This window comes from Bos grunniens, chromosome 11 (genome assembly GCF_055505025.1).
Source record: "Bos grunniens cultivar Pamir isolate PY7600 chromosome 11, Bosgru_T2T1.0, whole genome shotgun sequence".
Taxonomy (NCBI): Eukaryota; Metazoa; Chordata; class Mammalia; order Artiodactyla; family Bovidae; genus Bos; species Bos grunniens.
The window spans coordinates 107132360-107158410 of record NC_141175.1 but is presented as its reverse complement, the minus strand read 5'-3'; the positions used below and the strand labels follow the sequence as shown (position 1 = coordinate 107158410).

The window sequence follows — 26051 nt, the reverse complement described above, 5'->3', positions numbered from 1 at the left end:
GTAATAAGCTCTTTGTTGCTGAGCCTGGGCTTTCTCTAGTTGCGGAGAGCAAGGGCTACTCTCTCGTTGTGATGTACGGGCTTCTCCTATTGCAGAGCACGGGCTCCAGGGCTCGGGGGTTCAGCAGGTGCAGAGTAAGGGCTCAGTAGCTGCAGCTCCTGGCTCTAGAACACAGGCTCAGTAGTTGCGGAGCATGGGCTTGGCTGTGCTGTACCACGTGCGATCTTCCTGCAGCAGGGATTGAACCGGTGTCCCCTGCATTGCAAGGCAGATTCTTAACCACTGGACCACCAGGGAACTCTCGAGGCAACGTTTCTGAGACCAGGAGATTTTGCTGCTGAAATTCAAGCAATATAATGAACATAACCCAAGTACTATGTCTACAGAATGGACGAGAAGATTGATGAAACCTAGAAAGTGCCAAATTCTAAGGGTCACTGGCAGAACTAATCGTTTAAGTCTTTCACGAACATACATTGTAAACCATTCTGAGATGTGTCTTGTCAGAGATAATCCACTGATTGATTCTATGATGTGGGCAGAGAAAGAGCAGGATGTCAGGAAATCAAATCCCACCGCTTTCTCTCTCAATACCTCCAAACAAGAGTCCTAACAGACTTCAGCTTTCATTCTTCAAATTAAAAAGAATTAAAATAACACTTTGGATTCTTTGAAAGTATAACTGAGTCAGGAATATGCAAAGATGATGATTTTTAGCAATTGGCAATTTGAAAATAGAACTGAAATTTCTGGGATTCCCTGGTGTCTAGTGGTTAGGACTCAGTGCATGCAATGCCAAGGCCCAGGTTTGATCCCTGGTCAGGGAACTAGATCTCACATGCTGCAACTAAGAGTTCACATGCCACAACTGAAGATCCTGCGTGCCGCAACTAAGATCCACCATAGCCAAGTAAATAAATATTAAAAAAAAAGACGTAGCTGTGGTTCAGTGTGAAGGTTTGAGCTTCTGGGAATCAGAGTCTTAGGGAACAGACTCCTCCATGTTCACAACCAGGGACTCAAAAGTAAGAGGGAGAAAAGATCCTGATAGGATCTGCAGGGGATAGCCAGGCTTCAGACAAAAATTCTGGTGACCTGGGGTTTAGTCAGAGCATGCTCTCTTACAGTATCTCAAACACAATTATAACACGTAACTGTGCTGCCTAGGAAATAGAAAGTGACCCGTGCCTCAAGAATCGTTTTAAATTTTCCATTATCCTTAAAGTTGATTATTCATCTAATTATAAAAAGTTACTGGAACTTAGGATCTTTATTTGAGGAAAGTATAAAAGAGCAGGACTTCCCAGGTGGCATTTGTGGTAAAGAATTTGCCTGCCAATGCAGGAGAGTGGAGAGATAAGAGACGTGCTTTCAATCCCTGGCATGAGTACTGCAGTGGGTTGCCATTTCCTTCTCCAGAGGATCTTCCCAACCCAGGGATCGAACCCAGGTCTCCCACATTGTAGGCAGACGCTTTACCATCTGAGCCACCAGGAAAGTCTCCAGGGTCAGGAAGATCCCCTGGAGGAGGAAATGGCAACCCACTCCAGTATTCTTGCCTGGAGAATCCCATGAACAGAGGAGCCTGGCGGGCTACAGTCCATAGGCTCGCAAAGAGTCGCACACGACTGAAGCCACTGAGCACACATGCATAAAACAGCCAGTGCGTGGAAATCCATTAAAGGCACTTCCCTGGTGGTCCAGTGGTTAAGAATCCACTTTTCAATGCACAGGAGGGGGCACGAGTTCGAAGCCAGGTCAGGGAACTAAGATCCTACATGCCTCGGGGCAACTAAGCCTGTGCCACAACTAGAGAGCCGGTGAGTTCTGGAGCCCTCACCTTAGAGCAGCCCATGCTGCAACAAAGACCCCAACTGTCACAACTAAGGCCTGACGCACCCAAATAATTAATTGATTAAAAAATGTAAAGTCCCTTAAAAAACACATCCTGGCAGGTATTTCCCTGTCCAGTTTCACAGAGGGTATCATGGAGACGGACGCTCACAGGGTGGAGGTGCGGTGTCTTTTCCACTTACTTTACGATGCCGTATCCCAAGCTCACGATGATCACCAGGAGGCGAGCCAGAGTCCTCTTAATCGCAGATATCAACTCCGCAAATATCAGTAACCCTCGAGCTGACGGGGAAGAAGGAAAACCGTTTGCTCTGGGTCCACCTGGACGCCTGTCGCCAAGACTCTACACATGTACTCTTACAACTATATTCTGACCTCAGACGAATTAGCCACATTTAAATTTAAAGGTCATCTAATCTAATGCTGTTTGCAACCTCGGTGAAGGGGATTCTCCACCTCCTGAAGAACTCACTCTGTATCAGATCAGCTCTATGGGGCACAGTCTCCTCAAGCTCCCCTCTGTTCTCACTCCCCCACTTGAGGCTAAAGAACTAGAGCTCCTTAGTAGCAGCAGTCACTCACTTTTGTCTGACTCTTTACAATCCCCTGGACTGTAGCCTGCCAGGCTCACTCCTCTATCCATGGAATTCTCCAGGCAAGAATACTGGAGTGAGTTGCCATCCCCTTCTCCAGGGGATCTTCCTGACCCTGGAGACTTCCCTGGTGGCTCAGACGGTAAAGAATCTGCCTACAATGTGGGAGACCTGGGTTCGATCCCTGTGTTGGGAAGATCCTCTGGAGAAGGAAATGGCAACCCACTCCAGTACTCATGCCTGGAAAATCCCATGGATGGAAGAGCCTGGTAGGCTACAGTCCGTGGGGTCGCAAAGAGTCGGATACGACTGAGCGACTTCACCTCACCTCACCTCACCTTCACCTCTCCAGGGGATCTTCCTGACCCAGGGATCGAACCCAGGTCTCCTGCATTGCAGATTCTTTACCATCTGAACCAGCAGGGAAGCCCAGACTCCCTTCCTGTCTTGTAAATACTTGAAAACCATAATGTCCTCAAGAGCTCATTTTTCTCCAGGTTGCCCCCTTCATTTACTGATTTCCGCTCCCATTGTGTGGTTGTCACAGGAAAAGAAACACCATGTTCCCTGCCCTTGTGAAGCCTGGACTCTGGGCAGGACAGAATGCAGCAAGAGCTGGAGGAAACACAGTCTGTGTCCCAGGATGGCAAGGAAAGCGACCTACACCTCATGGGGCAGGAAAAGCTTCTCAGAAGTGACATCTACACCAGGGTTTGAAGGCTGTTGTGGTTTAGTTGCTAAGCTGTCTCCAACTCTTTGCAACCCCATGGACTACAGCATGCCAGGCCTCCCTGTTCTTGACTATCTCCCAGAGCTTGCTCAAACTCATGTCTGCTGAGTCAGTGATGCCATCCAACCATCTCATCCTCTGTCAACCTTCTCCTCCTGCCTTCATTCTTTTCCAGTTTCAGGGTCTTTTCCAATGAGTCAGCTCTTCGCATCAGCTGGCCAAAGTATTGTCACTTCAGCTTCAGCATCAGTCCTTCCCATGTTCAGGGCTGATTTCCTTTAGGATGGACTGGTTTGATCTCCGTGCAGTCCAAGGGAAGAGGTGAAGGCTGAGTAGGAGTTACTGTTCGGAGGAGGGAAAGCGGAAAAGCAAAGGAAATGGCACATGCAGAGGCATGAAGGAAGAAAGAGAAAGAGCAAAATATGCTGCAAGACGGGACTTCCCTGGCGGTCCAGTGGTTGAGTCTGCACTTCCACTGCAGAAGGTGTGGGTTCGATCCCTGGTCAGGGAAGTAAGATCCTGCATGCCTCACGGCATGGCAAAAAAAAAAAAATGCTGCAAGATGTGAAAGTTTGGCAGGTCTGCAGCAAGGCATGTAATGAGAGAGGCCAAAATCAGACTGGGACAGAAGCATGGCCCATTCACCTGGGTTTTATGCCAGGCCGTGAGTCTGGTTTTGCTGCTAAAGTTGATGGGAAGTCAATGACCATAAAAAATACGAGTGGGGCTTCCCTGGCGCTCCAGTAGCTAAAACTCCTTGTGCCCAACACAGGTGGCCCAGGTCCAACCCCCGGTCAGGACATTAGATTGCACATGACACCACGCAAGCTTGCACGCCACAGCTAAAGGTCCAACATGCTGGACAACTAAGACACAGAGCAGCCCATAAACAAACAGAGACAAGTCAAAAAGAAGAGTGGAAACTGCACTGACGAACTACAGCCTCTAGGCCAAATCTGGCCTGACGTGTGCTTTGAAATGAAGTTTCACTGGAGAATGTAGCCATGTCCATTTGCTGTCTGTGGCATCTTTCAGCTCCTAAGACAGTAGTTGAGAAATTGCAACAGAGCCACCAAAGTCAAAAAGATTTCCTGTGCAGCTTTTGCAGGAAGAGCTTGCTGACCCTTAGAATAAAATGGACAGCTTTATTTTATCAAGATTGCTCTACTTAATGGCGTGGGAAGGAATATAGGAGAGGAAAATGCTTAGGAGGTGACTCCAGAATCCAGCCAAGAAATGTTGAGAGCTCTGGTGGTGAAGACAGAAAGGAGGAAAAAGACACTCAGAAACCAGCTCTTAATCCACCTAATTATTCTTCTCAGCTCACATTTCTCCATCCTCTCCAGAAGAAACCACAAGAGGCCTCGTCCAATACCTTGAAGAAGTTCAGATACACCGTGCAGTAAGTTTATACATCTGCCTGCTGCCTACCCGAAGCACAAGCCCACTGACGTATCCTTAGCGCACCCTTGCTGTGTCCTAACAACCACTGTTTCTTCACCGCTTCACTTTCTAGATTCTGTCCTTCCAGCACCAATGCTAAGCAAGACAGCCTGGGTTTCAGAGTCCACACTTGGGGAAATCGGAAGCAGCATCAGCCCAGGCTCCATCCGGCACCTCTCTTTTCCACAGGAGTCCTCAAAGACAAGGACAGCTGCCTGGGCTTTCTCTTCCGAGCCCTGGAGGAGCCGTCTCAGAGGGCTTGACGGCCCTGAGAGTGGCAGGTGGGCTCTCCTCTTCAAGGACCTCAGGCTTTTGCTGCCCCTCACCCAAGTTCACACCACCTTCTCCAGACAGAGACTCCTCACCACTGGCAGCAAAGAAGCTGACCTACCTCCTCTGACACTCAAGAACGCTTTAACAACCAGTCACAAGCAGCAACTTACCCTTTCCTCATTTGGTTTAGGGAGGGCGCACACACACACACACACGTGCTCATACATCACTAAAACTTCTTAGAGAGTAATAACACCCCCAACAGGCCTCCCTAGATGTGTGACTTTGCTTTATTCTTTTGTATATTGTCCTTTTAAACTTTTAATTTTTGAGAAACTACAATACAGTTTTCTCTCCAACAGAGAAAGCAATATAATGAACTCCCATGTACTATCACTCAGCACCAATACTTATCAACATTATGCTGCATTTGTCTCGTCTACATTCCAATTCACCCTTTTTTCCCCAGAGGATTTTAAAATAAAGAACGACATAACTACACCCTTTGAAAATCTGCACTATTTGTAACTGACTATTCGAGTACATCCTGAGTACTTTTTTGAGCTATCTCTCTTTCAAAGGGTCAGTGATGAAATTCACTATATCTTTACTTTTCTGGCCACCCCCTCCCCCACCCCACCTTTTTTTTTTTTTACCAGCCACACTGCGAGGCATAAGGGATCTTAGTTCCCTAACCAGGGATCAAACCTGTGCCCCCTGTACCGGAAGCACAGAGTCTTAACCACTGGAAGGGAATCCCTCTGTATAGACAGCACACTCTATCTTTCAGCAGTCTGGGGCACACGTCTAAAGATGCCCAACTGAATGCTCGGCCGGCGTCCCACGTCCCACTGTGTAAACTGGGACGGTGCCTCCCACGGTCACATGAAGCTCTTTGTAAAAGGCTGCAGGCACCATCCACCCTACACTACTCATCTGACTCCTGTGGCCAAACTTTCTTTTCTTTTTTGTTGGGGAAAGAAGAAAGAGGATGGATGAAAAAAAGAGAAATGTGTTTAAAGGACTGGCAGCACCCAACGTCCCCAGTCCAGAATTCTGTACTGCTTTAAGCCAGTCACTGGTAGCTGAACTTTAGGGAATTTTTTTCTCCCCAGGAGGGAAATCAGGGAAAGTCAGCAAGAACACAGAAAGCAAAGACCATACACATGCTATCCTAGTTCAGAGACCTACTTTGACACTCTATTCTTGGCTTCTGTCCTTTTCATCTATACTGCTGCTGCTGGTGCTAAGTCACTTCAGTCGTGTCCGACTCTGTGTGACCCCAGAGAAGGCAGCCCACCAGGCTCCTCCGTCCCTGGGGTTCTCCAGGCAAGGACACTGGAGTGGGGTGCCATTTCCTTCTGCAGTGCATGAGAGTGAAAAGTGAAAGGGAAGTCGCTCAGTCGTGTCTGACTTCGCGACCCCACGGACTGCAGCCCACCAGGTCCTCCGTCCCTGGGGTTCTCCAGGCGGGAGGGCTGGACTGTGGTTTCCCAGACCACTGGAAGAAGGCGGGTGGGGGGGGTCCCCTCTGCTCTGCTCACAAAGGCTAGGAGGCTCTCGGCTTACACCATGTTCACGGACACAGTCACTACTTACTTGATAGCCCAGTGCTGTTGATGTTTTGGTATTCAGCATAAAAAACTGCTTTTTCAAGCATTCCCAGGAAAATAACAGCTGCAATCCAGAACTGGATTCTTAATATATCTTTCCAGTAACAGGCAGACCACATCAGCCACAGAACACCATATAGGATATAAACAATACACATCACCATGTAGAACTGTGGGAGGAGAAGCAATTTTAGTCAGTTAAGCCTTCTGATCATTTGAAATTGAGATGTCTAGGAAACACAAAAGACCCTGAATAGCCAAGGAAAAGAAAACGAGCTGGAGAAATCAGGCTCCCTAACTTGACACTGCACCACAAGGCTACAAGGAACACAGCATGGCACTGACACAAAGTGAGCACGGGCATCTCTACATTCAGGTTTGCAACCCTCTGTCTCCCAGTCACCGTGGAACCAGAAAGAGAGGGTATGTCAGTGCTAGCTGCTAAGGAATCACTGCCACTGGTCTCTTAAGTTTTTTTGAATATTCTAATTAGGATACAAAACTCATTTTTAAAAAAAGGAAAAAAATGATCAGAGATACTCACAATCATTAGAGGCCAATCTGATGCAGAGATATATCCATAAGGTCCCAACATAGAAAGAGAAACTGGAGAAGGCAGGATGGGGATAAAGAAATTAAGGTATTAAAATTAATAGGTTTTTCTTAAGTTTTTCAATGTAACCTCATTCGAAGGCTCCAAGAATATAAACCAAGTGAACAAATGCTAAATTTTTACCTAGCACACACAAAGTACTGGATAATTACTAGTTGTTTGATTATGTAACCTTATCCAGGTATCTTTACTTATAGAAACGGTGTTATACAGCTTGGGCTAAGTTGGCTCTTATGCAGACAGCAAAGTAGTCCTGGTCGGAGACTGGCCCTGGCTGAGTCCCTGACCTCACTGACGACTTTGTCTTTCGTAATGTAACTTGGACAAATTACTGAACTCCAGATTCTAGTTTGGGTTGCTGTCTGAGACAGCAGTGACAGAGTGGCAGATACAGTACAAGACTTGCAGGGCTCAGCAACTACTACTGCACCATTTACTATTCAGCAGAAACTTAAAACTGCCTACTGGTATCAAAGAAAGGAGGCGGGCAGCAGGATGGCAGCGGGGCCCCTGCCCCCTGTGTGGCATGGTCTGGCCCATTACAGCACCTCCAGGAGGAAGCCCTGCTTCACATTCTCCAGAGCAGCCTCTTTACCAGCTTCAGTGGGAAGAACAGCTCTGGGTCTCCTCTGCAGCCATGCCTGTCTCATCTCATTGCTTTCTCCCTCCCCTTGGGACTGGGTGCCCCTCAGAGACAGACTGTGGCTTCACTTCTGCGTCCCAGTGGGTGAATCAGGGCAGTTTGCAAACTCCCAGGATGCTCACATGCTGTTTGGCTGCTGTCAGCCCAGCAGATGCCCAGCCTAGAAAGTGAGCAACAAGGCAACTCCAGGACCTATGAGAGCGTTTGCTCCCTTGAAAACTGCGTGATGCACGCCTGGGCTCACACTCGGCACCAGGAGCCACGGCTTTCCGTGACAGAGGGTCTACCTCACTGGGCAGGCAGGGGAGCTCAGGGCACACGAGCCATGGCTGCCAGGGGCGCTGCTTCTACTCCTCGGCTACAATCACATGTTTTTTGTTTCTTTTTTCAACTTTTTAAAGAACAAATTTTTAAACCCCCAATGATGGCCTTTTTCAAGAAACAGAATATAATCTATTTCAACTACAATTAGGGTGTTGCCCACCCATTTCTACACGCTAAAAATTTTTTTATTTTAATCTGGAGAATTTTGTAGCCCTCCATGAAGTTAAAACTTTTTAAAATTTAGCTTAAATTAATTTTAAATTTCTAGTCTGTTAAAAAAAATAAATATTAGAGTTAAGATAAGCATAAAGTTTTAAGTCCCAGAAATAAACAGATTATTCATTTTTGTGATTAAAGAAATTTCTTTTTGAATAATGTATTTTAACAGAGAATGTAGATTTGAGTTAATGACAAAAATACAGAATACAGTAAAAACAGACTGTAAACATGTATACTATTTAACTATACCGTTCAAATTCCAGCTTGCATCTGTTTTTTCTGTTTTAACAGAAACAATAAAGATATGAAATCCATCTCTTTGTGTTTTGGCTACAACATCCTGAAACAGGAAAAAAAATCCTTTGAGTTATTTTTTTAAATTGCTTTTGTAAGATATAGCTAAACAACTGTTTACCACGCTTTGAATCAACCGTTAAGAATCGAACTGGGGGGACTTCCTGGTGGTCCAGTGGTTAAGAATCCACCTTCCAATGCAGGGTATACGGGTTTGATCCCTGGTCGGGGAACTAAGATGCCACATGCCAGGGGGCAACCAAGCCTATGGGCTGCAACTACTGAGTCTGTGCGCTTCAGAGCCTGTGCTCCGCAACAAGAGAAGCCTAAGTGCCACGACTAGAGAAAGGCTGCGTGCTGCAGCAAAGAACCCTGGCACCGCAAGGCAGACCCAATGCAGCTTAAAAAAAAAACGAATTGGACTCCTTAAACACACACACACACAGAGGCGGGCTGTAGAAGGATAGTGGGGAGCAGAAGGATTTTCTCCATTTTTTTTTTTTTACCACCATCCTTCCAGACCCAAAGGATGGAGGAGGGAAAAAGCCTTTTCCACTTGCCAATATTTTCTACTTCTTGTATTTCTACAGGTTTCCTCCTAAAGTTACCATTCTATATTTAGTATTACCTTTCAAATAGTTTTTCTAATATCATCAAGCATTTGGTTGTTAAATGTGTGTGTTTTAAAATTAAACAGGGGAAGAAAGATGTCATATAACATGATTGGAAATGACTCAAATACAGTATATAGGCTAAAACAGGGGTCCTCAACCCCCCCAGGCCACAGAGCAGTAGCAGTCCTGGGCTGTTAGGACTGGGCCACACAGTAGGAGGTGGGCGGTGGGTGAGCGAGCAAAGCCTTCTGTACTTACAGCTGTTCCCCATCGCTGACATTACTTCCTGAGCTCTGACTGGCAGATCAGTGGTGGCATGTAAGTGCAATGTCCTTGGGTCATCCTGAAACCACCCCCCACCCCAGGTCCGTGGGCAAACTGTCTTCCACGAAACCAGTCCCTGGTAGCAAAAAGCTCAGGGACTGCTGGGCTAAACTTAGATTCCTTCAGGTACTCTGTCGCTAGAGTTCAGACCCACTGAGAAGCTGAACCCGCCTGCCTGGGAACTGCCTGGGACCTCCAACGCCCCCATGTGGTTGGACCAAACTTCTCACACGCCTCCTTCCTGAGTATTTCCTATTCTTCCCTGTCATTTCCTCCTCCTCCACCTGTGACAGCATGTGTACAAAGCAAAGAGTTGGCTCAGCACCACTCTCAGCACCACTGCATGCTGAATGCCTTTCCACTATCAGACTATTCCGTAAGATGGTTGAAGAAGACCATAAAAGCAGAGAGTCCAGTCTAAAAGCAAACATCAAGCTCTCCTAAATCTGCTTTCGGCCCCTACACTCAACTCTCTGTAACCCTCTCAACCTCTTAGTCTTCTGACTTTTAGTGAAGTGAAAGTGAAGTCGCTCAGTCGTGTCCGACTCTTTGCAACCCCATGGACCGTAGCCTACCAGGCTCCTCTGTCCATGGGATTTTCCAGGCAAGAGTACTGGAGTGGATGCCATTTCCTTCTCCAGCGGATCTTCCCGACCCAGGAATCGAACCCAGGTCTCCCACATTGTAGACAGACGCTTTACTGTCTGAGCCACCAGGGCAGTCTTTTAGTAAGTGACTTTTAGTAATTCCCCCCAATTCTAAATTTTCCCTCCACCTGGTGCTACATCGTAGTTTCTATTTCTTTATTTCCCTAAAGTCGATACCGACTAGCCCACTGCTACGTTGTCTAAGGCATGTGACAGTGTGATTTTATTTTTTAAAGTAAAAGAAGACTACACAGAAGTTACCCTTAAATTATGGCTTTAAAGAGATTTTTTAAACAAAGAAACAAGTATGTACAAAATTCACACAGACATATGTAAGAATATACACTGTTTTAAATTACACTTCTTTTTTTCTTTCCTAATTCTACTCACCCTACTTAAGATCATGAGTATCTATCCATCAGCAGATTCTGCTCAGTCTTACTCTAACTTGTATATATTTGATTTAAAGGCAAAGAAAGAGACTTACTGTTGATCCTTCCTGGTTTGAGACATTTCCGGTATTTGATATTAATTGTTTATTCTGGAAAAAAGAGCAAAATAATTCCATTTTATACTGTTGCATTTCCACAAGGAAAAATAGTTCTAACAAACTGAGGGGGGGAAAAAAAAGCTGTTACAAAAAAAGTAAAGATTTGAAGGCAGAACACCAGAGAACAAATCTCACTGTACCCTAAACACTCGTAACAAAATCCTACACTTGAAAAATTACTTCCTTCTTCAGGGCAGTGGTTTCCATTGGCAGGGAGGATGTTAGGAACCCAAAGGGGATTCAAAGTGCTCAGATGGTCTATACTTGATCTGGGTCTATGGGGGTGGGTTCGGGTTGTGAAAATTCATTAAGCCCTACACTTCTGATACGCATGCTTTATTTTATGTTTATTATACTTCAACACAAATTTTTAAAAGAACCCTTTGAAAAAAAAGTTTTTTTAGATTTTTAAAAAAATATTTATCTGGCTGCGCCAGGTCTTAGCTGCAGCGCTGGGATCTTCAGGCACCCAGGGTCTCAGCTACGGCATGGGGGATCTAGTTCCCTGACCGAGGATTGAACTCAGGTCCCCTATCAAGAGCACCCAGTATTAGCCTCTGGACCACCACAGAAGTCCCCAAAATTTTTATTAAAGACATTTTCATTTTCAGTTCAGAATTTATAGAACAAAAGAAATCAGTTAAAATGACCCACAGCCTCACTACCCAGGGATGATCACTATTAGCATTATAGAGTCCAGTCTTCCAGGTTTAGTAGGAGAAAGTGCACAGAGGACAGTTTTCAAGTGTGTTAAATGCTGGTAAGCTGACAGACCTCCAGTAAGAGCAACGGACGTGGGGTCTAACACCAGGGAGGTCACTGACCATCCTGACTAGAGCCATTCTGATGGGGTGAGGGCGGCCAAGGCCCGCCTGGGGTGGGCAGAAGAGAGGGAGGCGGTGACAGCAGACCACGAAAGGCTGATAAAAGGGTCCTCTTCCAAGGACGCTGCTGCGCCGGGTACAAAGGCGTGAAACAGTGGCGCCAGTATCCCACTTACTATGTACTGCCACGCACGCCAAAGAACCGAACCTAAAAACTGATGAATTAAGACCTTTCTTTATCACAATACTGGTGGCACAGAAGTTAAATTGATACTTATATTCACCGGGAAACAAATACATCTGATCTCAACACGGCGAGACAGATACGCACATTCAGTGGGGGAAACAGCTGTAAATCACCACTGCACTCTACATTTTCATTTTTTGTTGTCCAGCATTCACTGTTCTTGAAATAATGGCCACAAAAGTCTTCAGTGACGGGAAGTTCATGTTTCTGTGACAGCTCCTACACAAGGTAAAGTTCTACGTCATAATTTATTTTCGCTTAATATCTAAACAATACCAAAAATTTACTTTGTTTGGAACACTTGAGACATTCAGTAGAACAAAATACCAAGAAGAAAAAAAGCTCTGCATAAAATTCTGTGTATAACACTTTGTCCTGGGATTGCTTTCATTCTACTCCACGTAGAAAGGGTTTGAGAGAGAGAAGCAGTATTCAGTTACAAGGAAAGATAAACCAAATACATAGTAACATAAAGCACAGACGGCAAAACCCCAGTGACTGCGGGGGACTTTCACTCACACATCAACTAACAACGCGGTTCCAGGCTCCTGGAGGATGAATAAAACCAGGCTCCCAGTGGCAGCTCCCGGGCACCAAGAAAAGATTAAGAGGCTTTCAATGGCCAAACGGAAGGCCATGGACTTGAGTTTAAACAAACTCTGGGAGATGGTGAAGGACAGGGAGGCCTGGTGTGCTGCAGTCCACGGGGCCACAGAGAGTCGGATACAACGGAGCGACTGAAAAACAACAACTGGCCACATATGGGACAATTTGAGCAAAATACATAAAAACAGTAAGAGATTATAACCCACCCAACAAACTAAAAATCAGTGAGTCCATCTTGATAAAGGAGAAGGGAGAGTGCATTCTCATAGCAGGGTGCTAGTAAATGTGGAAGAAAGCAGGGAATTAGAGAATCACCATTTAGCAATCATCATGTGTGCGAGAGCTAAGTCAATTCGGTCATGTCTGACTCTTTGCGACCCTATGAACTGGAGCCCACCAGACTCCCCTGTCCATGGGGTTCTCCAGGCAAGAATACTGGCCTGGGTTGCCCTTCCCTTCTGCAGTGGATCCTCCCGACCCAGGGTTCGAACCCGCATCTCCTACATCTGTCTGCGCTGTCAAGTGGCTCCTTACTTGCTAGCGCCACCTGGGGCGCCCCAGCAGTCATCACTAACAACTAATTACTCAGGCAAGGACCAAAGAGCATTAAAACAGGACTGATGGAAAACAGGATATTTACACATGAATACAAAAGTGTTTCTTCACAAATTATTGTTAACAACAGAGAGAAAAGTAGCAGCTTTACAGTAGAAAATGGACAGAAACTTCCCTAACTGACTGAGCAAATTAACATCATCAAAAATGGGGCAAAACAGTGTATTTTCTAGTGCGTGCATGCTGTCGCTTCAGCAGTGTCCGACTCTCTGTGACCCCATGGACTGGAGCCTGCCAGGCTCCTCTATCCATGAGCTTCTCCAGGCAAGAATACTAGAGCGGGCTACCATTTCCTTCTCCAGGGTATGGTATGTCTGACAAAAACATAACCTGAATTTATTCATGAGAAAATTTAAGAAACACTCAAATTGAGGGACATCTTATAAAAATAAATCAATTGTATGTATCGGTGTCATGTCATGAATGACAGCCGACCACCCCACGCCCCCCAAAAAAAATCATGCAGAAATACAATGTGATCCTGGATTGGATTCTGTATAAAAAAAATAAAGAAAGAAAAGCTGCTAAAAAGGACGTTCTTGAGACACTGGCAAAATCTGAATAAGATTTATCAGCTAATAGGGTAGTATCAACATTAAATATCCTAAATCTGATGTCCTATGCAATCTAAGTGAATATTTTTGTGATTTCCTCAGGAAGCACACACTGACCTCGCCTGGACTCTGTTTCCTCCTCTCACGCTCTCCCGTCTCCCTCCTCACCTCTTGATGAGATCTACTCATACTCATGAAATCTGCTCATCTGCACTAAAGCCCTAGGTTCCCTGCTACTCATTTTCTGGATGAATGAAATTTTTACATTTCTTCTTTAAATTAAGTTTATTTTTATTTATGTATGATTCACAAGCCCTTTATCAATGGTTCCTATAACTGATTTAAATAATAACTAATGTTTTTCATAGATACAAGGAAACTGATAGACTTGTATTCTCAGAAAGCATATATTTTGACATAATTAAAGCATTTATTGTTAAGTCCCAAAATAAATCTGTGGCACTTCTACAAGTACAGTCTCTATTTCTAGACTCCTCACTTAATGAGCAAATAAATCTTTATACTCTGTAATTTTTCCTTCATAGCTTTACACTCATTTAAAATTTGCATTTTACTTACTTCCAACTCAGAATAGTCATTGTGACAGGTATGATGCTCCAAATGCCACTCTATGGTAAACTTCACAGGCCTGGGACAACTGAATGACTTAACTGTTTAGAAAAAGAAAGTCTCATTTTGTAGTAACAATATTGTAAACAATATTATATACCCCAATTTAAATTTCAGGTTTCAAGAATTCAATTTAAACTAGGCTACCTTAAGGAAACAATGAGTAAAATATTACCTAATTCCTCCAAAAAGTCGCCACAAAATGAGACAGATAAGTTCATTACATTATCACAGTGAACCAAATGTTGCTATAAGACTAGTCATTTCATCTATATGTTAAGTCCAGTGTTAAAATAAACAGAGTACCCAGATATGCTCAGTCACTGTTTATTTCACTCTGAAACGCTCTCTTCACTGACTTATCCACCCAAAAAGTACCGAGTAAGTAGCCCTTGTGTGCCAGGAAGGGACATAGTGGTAAACTAGAATAATCCCTGGATGCTTGACTAAAGAGGAATTAGGGGAAAGGAGAGTTAACAGGCACCTTTGATGGAGGAAGGGGCTGAGAAGAAGGGATCACGCGAGCCCTGGGCAAGGTGCCTAACACAGTCAGGTGGGCATGAAGAATGGGGCCCCAGCTGGCTCACGAGCAAAGAACAGAAGTCCGCCCAGGGAAGAGGGGGGTGGACAGACAGGACAAGCAGAGGCCCAGCAGGCGGAGGGCAGCAGCAGTGTGGCCGCCTGAGGCAGTTTGCTAAGGAGTATGGGGTCACCCAAGGGAAAGCCTGATGTCAGTCCACCAAACAGCACAGGCACACATCCAAGGGACCAGTGCTTAACTCTGCGGGCACTAAAACTTCACTCTGTGAGAACTCAGAGATGCTGTCTCCTTTTTCGCACTACAGCTGCTGCTGCTGCTGCTAAGTCGCTTCAGTCGTGTCCGACTTTGTGCGACCCCACAGACGGCAGCCCACCAGGCTCCGCCGTCCCTGGGCTTCTCCAGGCAAGAACACTGGAGTGGGTTGCCATTTCCTTCTCCAATGCAGGAAAGTGAAAAGTGAAAGTGACGTCGCTCAGTCGTGTCCGACTCCTTGAGACCCCATGGACTGCAGCCCACCAGGCTCCTCCGTCCATGGGATTTTCCAGGCAAGAGTACTGAAGTGGGGTGCCATTGCCTTCTCCTACACATGTATAAACCCAAATGCCCAATTGCTCACTTAAAATAAATAGTAACTATAAAGTACACATGTAACGATCAATTAGCTCTCTTCAACAAGCCTTCCTGGACGCCCAGTGTGATGCAGAGGTTGCCTGGCGAGCATGGCAGAACAGGAGGCTCAGGTACATCCACCCCTGCCAGCCACCTGTCAGAGCCTTGGTCACAGCTCAAGAAAGACCTCTCGCCCGCCAGCGCTGAGGCACTGCCAGCTTTCACCCGACTAAACTCTCATTTTAAACAAAATGCTTTTGTTCCTAACTCCCTCCTGCTGCCTCACTCTTTCTCCCTTTAGATATGTTAATACTAAACTGTGATCTACTTCAAGCCTGATCTCAGACATTTACACTGTGTTGCATGCTTGCTCAGTCATGTCAGACTCTTTGCGACCCCACGGACTGTAGCCCACCAGGCTCCCCTGCCCATGGGATTCTGCAGGCAAGAATACTGGAGTGGGTTGCCATTTCCTTCTCCAGGGGATCTTCCCGAACCAGGAACTGAACCCGTGTTTCCTGTGTCTCCTGCACTGCAGGCGATTCTTTACCACTTGAGCCATAAAAACCATATTATCTGTTTCACTGGTCCATATAAACTTTTACTCCCCCCCAGAGTTTTTTTGTCTGCCCCAGTGTTTAAAATCTTGTCTAGACACCGTGACATGAATTTATTAAAGCACTGAGATGCCAAAATCTTTTCCTCACCACCTTGGGCTTTGATTTCTTCTTACCAAGTTCTTATCACCGACTGAAGATCTATGATCTCAGGGAGCTGCTTTAACCCGCCTCTGCTTTCTAGCTAATGACTCGCCTACTTCCATCAGCAGAGACCACACAGCGCACAACAGCCCAACAGATGATCAGAGGATGCATGAGAGAGAAAATGGGCATGGCTGTGGAGGCCATGAAGCCCAACTGCTCTATCCAACCAAAAAAAACTACTCCTGATCCCCAAACTTTAGCCCTGGCAACCAACTGACCTAGCCAACTTACTGGAAACACCAAGAGGAGTGAGGGCACAGTAAACCCACTATGTTTACCATGAAACACTGAGATTAAGTGTAAACCCACTTGTTGTTGTTATTTACTAAGTTGTGTCCAACTCTTTGCAACTCCATGGACTATGGCCCACCAGGCTCCTCTGTCCATGGGATTCTCCAGGCAAGAATACTGGAGTGGGGTGCCATTTCCACCTCCAGGGGATCTTCACGACCCAGGGATTGAAGCCGCATCTCCTGCATTGATAGGCGGGTTTTTCACTGCTGAGCCACTAGGGAAGCCTGAAAACCCACTAAATATACTGAAAACCTCTCCCTCTATGACTTGTCAGTCATGACATATCAGTATTTACACAGACAAGAGTCCCGAGCAGTATTTTCGCTTTCATAAGCCCTAAAATTGTATGCAGGTCAGGAAGCAACATTTAGAACTGGACATGGAACAACAGACTGGTTCCAAATAGGAAAAGGAGTACGTCAGGGCTGTATATTGTCACCCTGCTTATTTAACTTATATGCAGAGTACATCATGAGAAACGCTGGACTGGAAGAAACACAAGCTGGAATCAAGATTGCCAGGAGAAATATCAATAACCTCAGATATGCAGATGACACCACCCTTATGGCAGAAAGTGAAGAGGAACTCAAAAGCCTCTTGATGAAAGTGAAAGTGGAGAGTGAAAAAGTTGGCTTAAAGCTCAACATTCAGAAAACGAAGATCATGGCATCCGGTCCCATCACTTCATGGGAAATAGATAGGGAAACAGTGGAAACAGTGTGAGACTTTATTTTTGGGGGCTCCAAAATCACTGCAGATGGTGACTGCAGCCATGAAATCAAAAGACACTTACTCCTTGGAAGGAAAGTTATGACCAACCTAGATAGCATATTCAAAAGCAGAGACATCACTTTGCCAACAAAGGTCCATCTAGTCAAGGCTATGGTTTTTCCAGTGGTCATGTATGGATGTGAGAGTTGGACTGTGAAGAAGGCGGAGCGCCGAAGAATTGATGCTTTTGAACTGTGGTGCTGGAGAAGACTCTTGAGAGTCCCTTGGACTGCAAGGAGATCCAACCAGTCCATTCTGAAGGAGATCAGCCCTGGGATTTCTTTGGAAGGAATGATGCTAAAGCTGAAACTCCAGTACTTTGGCCACCTCATGTGAAGAGTTGACTTATCGGAAAAGACTCTGATGCTGGGAGGGATTGGGGGCAGGAGGAGAAGGGGACGACAGAGGATGAGATGGCTGGATGGCATCACTGACTTGATGGCCGTGAGTCTGAGTGAACTCCGGGAGTTGGTGATGGCCAGGGAGGCCTGGCGTGCTGCGATTCATGGGGTCGCAAAGAGTCAGACACGACTGAGCGACTGAACTGAACTGAACTGAACCCCTAAAATCCTAATTAAAATATCAGTGTCTAATAATTTTTATTTCATACTACAATCGTGTATATTTAGACAGATTTCAGAGGCACAAAGGTTTCATCACAATCATGGCATTTCCTATATCCATAAAAAGAATTTATTGTACTTTAAAACGGATTCAAAGTCAAATTTCACAGAAGTGAAATACTGTTTTGCTGAAGATTCCTTTATTAGGCTTTAACTATAACTTTTAAATAATGATTCATATTACATTTTCTGAGACAAGATTAGAAAAATCCATTCTTGAAAATAACTACAATTTGACTGGATCAAGAGACTTTTAAAATGTTATAATCACCTAAAAGCATCTGCCTAGTTTAAAATACATAATATTATAATGTGTCATGTTAGTTTATATTATGCTAACATATTAGATTATATGTTGCTTACTTATAATTTATTGTTACTTCAGTATTACATTAGCTTATTATACTTACCAGAAAACTTGATCTCAGTAGAGTTAAACATAATTTTCCTAAATATCAAAGGTCCTGATTTCTGTAATGAGAAACAAAGAAATATAGAAAGATCTTGTTAGGGACTTCCCTCGTGGTCCAGTGGCTAGCATTCCCTGCTCCTCAAGCAGGGGGCCAGGTGTGATCCCTGATCAGAAAGCTAGATCCCACATCTAACTAGTAACTAGCTAACTAACCAGAGCTAATACCCGGTGCAGCCAAATTAAGAAATAAATATACTGGACTTCCCTGGTGGTAAGTGGATAAGAATCAGCTGCTAATGCAGGAGACCTGGGTTTGATCCCTGATCTGGGAAGACTGCATATGCCGCAGAACAACTAGGCCCGGGTGCCATGAATGCCCACTTGCCCAGAGCCCGCACTCTGCCACGGGAGAAGCCCCCGCAATGAGAAGCCCACGCACTGCAACTGGAGTAGCCCCTGCTCGCTGCAACTGGAGAAAACCCTCGCGCAGCAACGAAGATTCACCGCAACCAAAATATATATATACACGTGTATTTTTAAAAACTAATAAAGAAAAATCTTGTTAAAAACATTTCTCTCTACTATTTAAAAGTACTGTTGTATTCTGGAAAATAAACACCAAAGAACTGACGTTTTTGAATTGTGGTGCTGGAGAATATTCTTGAGAGTCCCTTGGACTGCAAGATTGAACCATGAATCCTAAAGGAAATCAACCCTGAATATTCACTGGGAGGACTGATGCTAAAGCCGAAGCTCCAATCCTTTGGCCCCCTGATGCGAAGAGCCAATTCACTGGAAAAGACCCTGATGTTGGGAAAGATTGAAGGCAAAAGAAGAAGGGGACGACAAAGGATGAGATGGTTGGATGGCATCACTGACTCAGTGGACATGAATTTGAGCAAACTCTGGGAGATAGTGAAGCCTGGTGTGCTGTGGTCCAAGGGGTCACAAAGAGTCAGACACGACTTAGCGACTGAACAACAACAACAATCCTTTCACTCCTCCCTATGACCAAATCAATTATTATTATTTTTCTTAATGTAAATCTTGGACTTCCCTGGTGGCCCAATGGTTAAGACAACATGCTTCCAATGCAGAGGGCACAGGTTTGATCCCTGGTTGAGGGAACTAAGATCCCACATGGTGTGTGGTCAAAAGAGAAAAAACAAAGCAACTCATAGATCTGGTCCCATCACTGCCTGGCTCAGAGCCTTGTCCCAAGTAATCTACTCCCTGCAGCGGACGTGAGGCCCCCCGCAAGGCTCACAGCCTGAGGCCAGCAGCACACAGGGGCCGAGGGAGGGCTGCGTGTCTTGCGCCTGCGCCTGCTCTCCTGGCATCAACATAAACGCGCCTTTGATAAAACAGCTGACCCTCTCTCTGAGCTGTGGCTTACCACCCTCTCTGTGTGCACGCTCAGTCATGTCTGACTCTTTGACACTCCACGGACTATAGCCACCAGGCTCCTCTGTCTCTGGGATTTCCCAGGTAATAAGGAAGCAGATTGCAATTTCCTTCTTCAAGGGATCTTCCCAATCCAGGGATTGAACCTGCGTCTCTTGCATCTCCTGTACTGGCAGGCAGATTCTTTACCGCTGCACTATACCACAGACTGTCTTTTTACAACAGACCAAATCTCCCTGTGGCTCACAGGGCCCGGTGTAACCAAGGCCTGGTCATCAAAAACATAATACTCCTTCCAGCCCTCAGGACCTTAGTGGTCAACCTGAAAACTTACCTGAAAATTTACTCTTCCTCTAGTTATTTCCTTCTGACCCCTGACAGCCCAGCTCAACATCCCCTTCCTCAGGGCATCTTCCACCAGGGCCCACACCAGGCCGGCCCTCCCTTGCAAGGTTCATAGGACCCATTCGTTGCATCCCTCACCACAAGCACAATGAAACCTTGTACTAGCTAGTTATTTCATGTCGCCCTCAGTCAGCTCAGTCGCTCAGTTGTGTCCGACTCTGTGTGACCCCGTGGACTGCAGCACGCCAGGCCTCCCTGTCCATCACCAACTCCTGGAATTTGCTCAAACTCACGTCCACTGAGTTGATGATGCCATCCAGCCATCTCATCCTCTGTCGTCCCCTTCTTCTCCCGCCTTCAATCTTTCCCAGCATCAGGTTCTTCCCATCAGGTAGCCAAAGTACTGGACTTTCAGCTTCAGTATCAGTCCTTCCAATGAATATTCAGGACTAATTTCCTTTAGGATTGACTGGTTTGATCCATGTCTGCCCTCACCAAGAATAAAAATTCTGTGAGAAGAGATTAAGTTAAGCGAACAAGTGGTTAGGGATTACAGGAAAACCCTGATAGGAGAAACTGTTCTTTCTCGATAACCCTTTTCCCTCCATGATGGTTTTCTTCAAGATTTTTTTTTAATGCAGATCATTCTTTTTTAAAGTCTTTATTGAATTTGCTACAAGATTGCTTCTGTTTTATGTTTGGGGTTTTTGTCCTTGAGGCATGTAGGATCTTAATTCCCCGACCAGGGATCAAACCTACATCCCCTGCATTAGAAGGTGCACTCTTGACCACTGGACCACCACGGAAATCCCATCCCTCCTCAACAGTTTCAACATCAATAAAACCCTGGTCCAGATCCCTCCTCTGAGCTGCACGTCCACATACCCAATTACCTAAAGGTCACACCCTCTGGGATGTCCAATACTGTCCACATTTGAGTGAGTGAGTGAGTGAAGTCGCTTAGTCGTGTCCGACTCTTTGCGACCCCGTGCACTGTAGCCCAAAAGGCTCCTCCGTCCATGGGATTCTCCAGGCAAGAGTACTGGAGTGGGTTGTCATTTCCTTCTCCAGGGGATCTTCCCGATCCAGGGATCGAACCCAGGTCTTCCACATTGCAGGCAGACGTTTTAACCTATTTCACCTGCACTAAAACAGACGCCTCCCCCTCTGCTCCTCACCAGCTCTCCCTGTGCTGACCAGCTTGGCTGTATGTAGGTTATGCCATCCCCAATCACCCAAGTCATGGTTTCTTTGGGTCTCTCACCTCCATCACCCCATCTCCAAGGCACAGACATTTCTCAGATTTAGCCCTTTCTCTTCATTCCTGCAGGGCTTCCCTGGTGGCTCAGTGATTCAGAATCCACCTGCCAATGCAGGAGACATGGGTTCAGCCCCTGCGTTGGGGAGGTCCCCCGGAGGAGGAAATGGCAACCCACTCCAGTATTCTTGCCTGGGAAATCCCATGGACAGAGGAGCCTAGAAGTCTACAGTCCCTGGGGCCATAAAGAGTCAGCCACGACTGAGTGACAAAGCAAACACCCCCTCCATTCCTGCCACCACTGCCCTGATTCAGGCCTATACTTCTGCAATTAACTGGTACCTCTGCCTCCAGACTGGAGCCTACAATTCATCCTTAGATAACAGCCACCGTGATTAGCAGGTATGTCTAAAACTCTTCCATGGCTTGCCCTCATTCACTCCCAAGTTGCTACTGGTGGCCAACATGTAAATTCAACCTAAAAAATGGGTGGTTTTGGGCCCACAAGGAGCCTTTTAAAACTTTTTCTGAATTAGCTGACACAGTAAAAATATACGGACTTCCCTGGAGGTCCAAAGGTTAAGATTCTGCACTTTCCCTGCAGGGGGTGAGGGTTTGACACCTGATTGGGGAACTAAGATCCCACATGCTGTGTGGTGCGGCCAAAAAAGATAAAAAAATGTGTCGACCGCCCTACAGCATCCACAGCTAGAGCTGAATGGCAAGCGCCCTCTTCAGCAGTGGCACGTCATCTGCAGTTCACAGCATTCCCCACCGGCCCCAAACCTAACTTGCTTCACTCACTGATAGGACTTGCCTCAGCCCCCACAGGTCCTTGAGTTTGAGGCCACGGGCTCAAGGCCAAGCTCAGGGATGGAAGGCTTATGGTGGTCCAATCCCAAGTAACACTCCTGCCTTGTCAGCAGACTCACCAAGAGTTTCTACACGGCTGCTGTTATACTCGCCGCCTCCTTCTTCATCTACGCATCCTTTCAGAGTCAGCCAAGCACCAACTCCAGAAAGTGGGGTTAGGTGATTTCCTCAGTGCTCCAGTAATATCCCAGGAATGCCACCATGTGTGTAATTACTACCCACGAATCTGCTCTCCCTCCACTGTGTGAGCTTCTTGAGAGAGGCGGCTGTGTCTAAAATACATCCTTCCAACAGCAATGGCCAATGTAGTGCATGGCACATGGTAGGCAGGCACTTAAACTGTTGACCTTTACAATCGAAAGAACCATTTCTGGATGAATTTGTAGGACAAATGAAAGAAAGCTACACTTTCCTTTCCAGTTCTGAATAACAAGTTGTGACAAATTAAAATAAGGGAGAGGAAAAAAAAAATCAGCCTACCCTTTGCAAAGAGCTTTATGGATTGTTACTGTGAGAGTTTGAAGAAGGCTGAGCGTCGAAGAATTGATGCTTTTGAACTGTGGTGTTGGAGAAGACTCTTGAGAGTCCCTTGGACTGCAAGGAGATCCAACCAGTCCATTCTGAAGGAGATCAGCCCTGGGATTTCTTTGGAAGGTATGATGATAAAGCTGAAACTCCAGTACTTTGGCCACCTCATGCAAAAAGTTGACTCACTGGAAAAGACTCTGATGCTGGGAGGGATTGGGGGCAGGAGGAGAAGGGGACGACAGAGGATGAGATGGCTGGATGGCATCACTGACTCGATGGACGTGAGTTTGAGTGAACTCCGGGAGTTGGTGATGGACAGGAAGGCCTGGCGTGCTGGTGATGGCCAGGGAGGCCTGGCGTGCTGCGATTCATGGGGTCGCAAAGAGTCGGACACAACTGAGCGACTGAATGAGTGACTGTCCTGAATCACATAGGACTAAAGATCACGTGGGGCTTTCCTGCTGGCTCAGTGGTAAAAAATCCACCTGCCAATGCAAGAGACATGGGTTTGATCCCTGGGTCATGAAGATCCCCTGAAGAAGGAAATGACAACCCGCTCCAGTATCCTTGCCTGGGAAACCCCATAGACAGGGGAGCCTAACAGGTTACAGTCCATGGGATCACAGAAGTGTCGGACATGACTCAGCGACTAAACAACAAAAATAAAGATTATATGGGATCCAAAGAAAAATTTTCTTTCTCACGCAAGAAGCAAAGTTATTTTCTCCCCATGGCTTTAGGAATCTCCCTATCCAAAGTGTACTTGGCAAAGATTTGTACAGATATGGTCAAGCACTCTGCAGCCAATTTATTTCCAATTTATTCTTAGTTTATGCTATTGCCCATTCACTACAGAAGCAGCATGAAACCTTAAGTGTGGTTCTCTGTGAAGGAAAGTTACTTAGCTCAAAATAGCCTGGAGTTAAAATTCCCCTCCAGGTCCTCCCCACCATTCTATGCAAAACAAAGAACTCTCTCACCCGAAGAAAAAAAATGGACATTAAGGTTGATTACACCCAGGAGATAACTACTCTGAACAACCGTGGAGAAGAACAGGCCCCCTTAAGACAGTAGCTTTCCACATACATGCCTATACATACTCACTCTTTTCTTGGGTTAGTGCAGCAGCTCACTAATCTGACTGCTGCCCCTTCTCGCCTCATTGAAGGTGATCTGTTCCTGTAAAGTGCCGGTTTTTCTGAACCTCGCCTTCTCTAACTCCCTTACCTTACACTCTGAATTTTGCTTTTTACTGTTCAGAGAAATTCAATAATGGAGATACACAGGCTCTATGATTGGTACACAAAATAGGGCACCAACCCAGGAGAATCCTGGAAGAAATGGTTGCACTGGGTCTTAAAGATTCAGAAAGATACATACTCTAGCCTCTATGTAGCTTTTGTGCTCTGGGAAGAATTTGTAGTCTCCTACACTACTTTCTTTTTCTGATTGAGGAGTTCAAAATTAAGTTTTGCCTTTAGAATTCGGACATCCAGACTTCCCAGGTGGTCCAGAGGTTAACAATCTGCCTGCCAATGCAGAGGACATGGGTTGGATACCTGGTCCAGGAAGATCCCATATGCTGCAGGCTCACCACAACTACTGAGGCTCCAGTCCTAAAGACCCTGCTCTACAGCAAGAGAAGCCTCTGCAATGAGAGGCCTGAGCACCTCAACTAGAAGTAGTTCCCACTCACAGCAAACAGAGAAAACCCATACGCAGCAAGGAAGACCCAGCGCAGCCATAAATAAAAATAAATTAATAAAAAGAATTCAGACATCGCTTCTATACATGTGGAAAATATTCATCTCAAACAGAGATGGATGAATCAAATCATCTGACTCTAGAAAAGTCGTAGTAAGGCCTCTTCGATTTCCTGTCCCTCTTTAGCAAATCTTTCCAAAATTCTACCCCGGCATTCCTCCCACAACATGAGACGTGAAACTTCCAGATGTCAAGTTCTCAAATGGCCTGCCCTGGAAAGAAGTGTTTCCACGGGCTCAAGCCTCCGGACTAGCCTTGCAAGTGTCCCGACCCCGCCCCCCAACCACACATACTCCCAGAACTGTGATAGGAGCACGAGAGAAACCCAGAATGAGGGAAAGGGAGTGGCATGACTGTTGCCTGTTCCCTTCTGGAAGAAAGGAAGAAGGAAGAAAAAGGGAGAGAGGGAGGAAGAGAGAGAAAAAGAGGAATAAAGACGCACACGCTTTATAAATGTATGCGGAAACTGAAACACTGTAAAGTCCTTCCTGTGGCTACAAGGGTGTGGCCCTGTGGCTACACCCCGGCACGAGGGGTCAAATCCAAAGATGCCGCTAGGAGTGCCAAGGGGTTCAGGGCTCAGGTCTGAATAAAGAAGGGCCTGATCTAGCCAGAGACTGTCCGAGCAGAGCGAGAGGCCAGGACTACGGGAAAGATGATTTTCACTAACAGGGTTCAGAGGGGAGAGCCGCCCCCCTGCACAGAAGCCTGACTCATCTTCCCCATAGGCTAGATCTGGCCGGAGGAGGGGGCGCTCCCCGCCCACAGCGGACAAAAGGCCCAGGAAACGTATTGGGCGCCCAGAGCAGACTTGACCAGATGAACAAGCCCAGAACTGGCTCCTAGCGGGGGCCAGAGAACCCTGCGGGCCTCAGATGCGCCTCGCCTCGGTCCCGACATTCCGCTTACGTCACTGATCGTCGCGGTCCAGAGCCCGACCTCGGGGACGGCGCCCACAGCCGCTGGGCCGCAGCACAGGAGGCAGAGGGCGAAGCAGAGCAGCGGGCGCCCGGTGGGAAGGCGGCGGCGGGGCGGGAGCCAGACCCCGTCGCGGCAGACGGCAGCCATCTTTACGCGGAAGCCGCACCTGGCGATCCGCCGCACCGCGAGCCCGCACCTGGTGCAGGCCCGCCCCCGGGAGGCGGGTTCGGGCCCAGGAAGTCTGGATGGGACGTGGAGACTGGGCTCAGGGCCAGCTGGGGCGGACACGGGCGCCAGAGCGTGAAGAGTAGAGGGGGAGGGGCGGGGTAGGGTCGGAGCGTGGAGGTGGGGCCAGGCGGAGAGGCGGGGCCTGGGGGGCGGTGGGGAGGCGGGGCCTGGAGGGAAGGAGAGTAGGGGGGGCCAGAGAGGGAAGAGTTGAGGGGGAGGGGCGGGAGGTGGTCCGAGCGTGGAGGTGGGGCCAGGCGGGGAGCCGGGGCCTGGGAGGAGGCGAGGGGCGGGGCTCAGGGCCGGCCGGGGCGGAGAGTGGCGGGGCGCCAGAGCGTGAAGAGTAGAGGAGGAGGGGCGGGGTGGGGTCTGAGCGTGGAGGTGGGGCCAGGAGGGGAGGCGGGGCCTGGAGGGGAGGCGAGGGGCGGGGCCCGAAGGGTTTGGGCCGCAGTGTGAAAGCGGGGCGGGAGGGGAGGCGGGGCTTTGAACCAGGCTCGTGTGGACCAGGG

The 26051-nt window shown here is 46.9% G+C and overlaps 1 protein-coding gene across 14 annotated transcripts in view; it reads right to left on the bottom strand.

Annotated features, from left to right (window-relative positions):
* The window catches only part of TMEM87B (transmembrane protein 87B), a 50982-nt gene extending 25295 nt beyond the window's left edge, over positions 1 to 25687 (bottom strand). For 4 of the 14 annotated variants that reach the window (XR_015137461.1, XR_015137462.1, XR_015137460.1 and 1 more), the window contains exons 1-9: positions 25306 to 25676; positions 18223 to 18283; positions 14160 to 14251; positions 11890 to 12024; positions 10672 to 10725; positions 8555 to 8645; positions 7051 to 7112; positions 6493 to 6676; positions 2037 to 2136 (exon numbers count right to left, since the gene is read on the bottom strand). Coding sequence is in view for 10 of the 14 variants with exons in the window: in XM_086328328.1 (XP_086184454.1) it covers positions 2037 to 2136; positions 6493 to 6676; positions 7051 to 7112; positions 8555 to 8645; positions 10672 to 10725; positions 11890 to 12024; positions 14160 to 14251; positions 18223 to 18283; positions 25306 to 25464 (938 nt within the window). In the remaining 4 variants the exon portion in view is untranslated. Of the gene's footprint in view, positions 1 to 17; positions 338 to 2036; positions 2137 to 6492; positions 6677 to 7050; positions 7113 to 8554; positions 8646 to 10671; positions 10726 to 11889; positions 12025 to 14159; positions 14252 to 18222; positions 18284 to 20266; positions 20483 to 21237; positions 21338 to 25305 lie in introns of those variants that run through there. The other 10 variants (XR_015137463.1, XM_086328329.1, XM_086328330.1 and 7 more) reach the window with 8 other exon arrangements.
* Between the last annotated feature and the right edge of the window lie 364 nt (positions 25688 to 26051).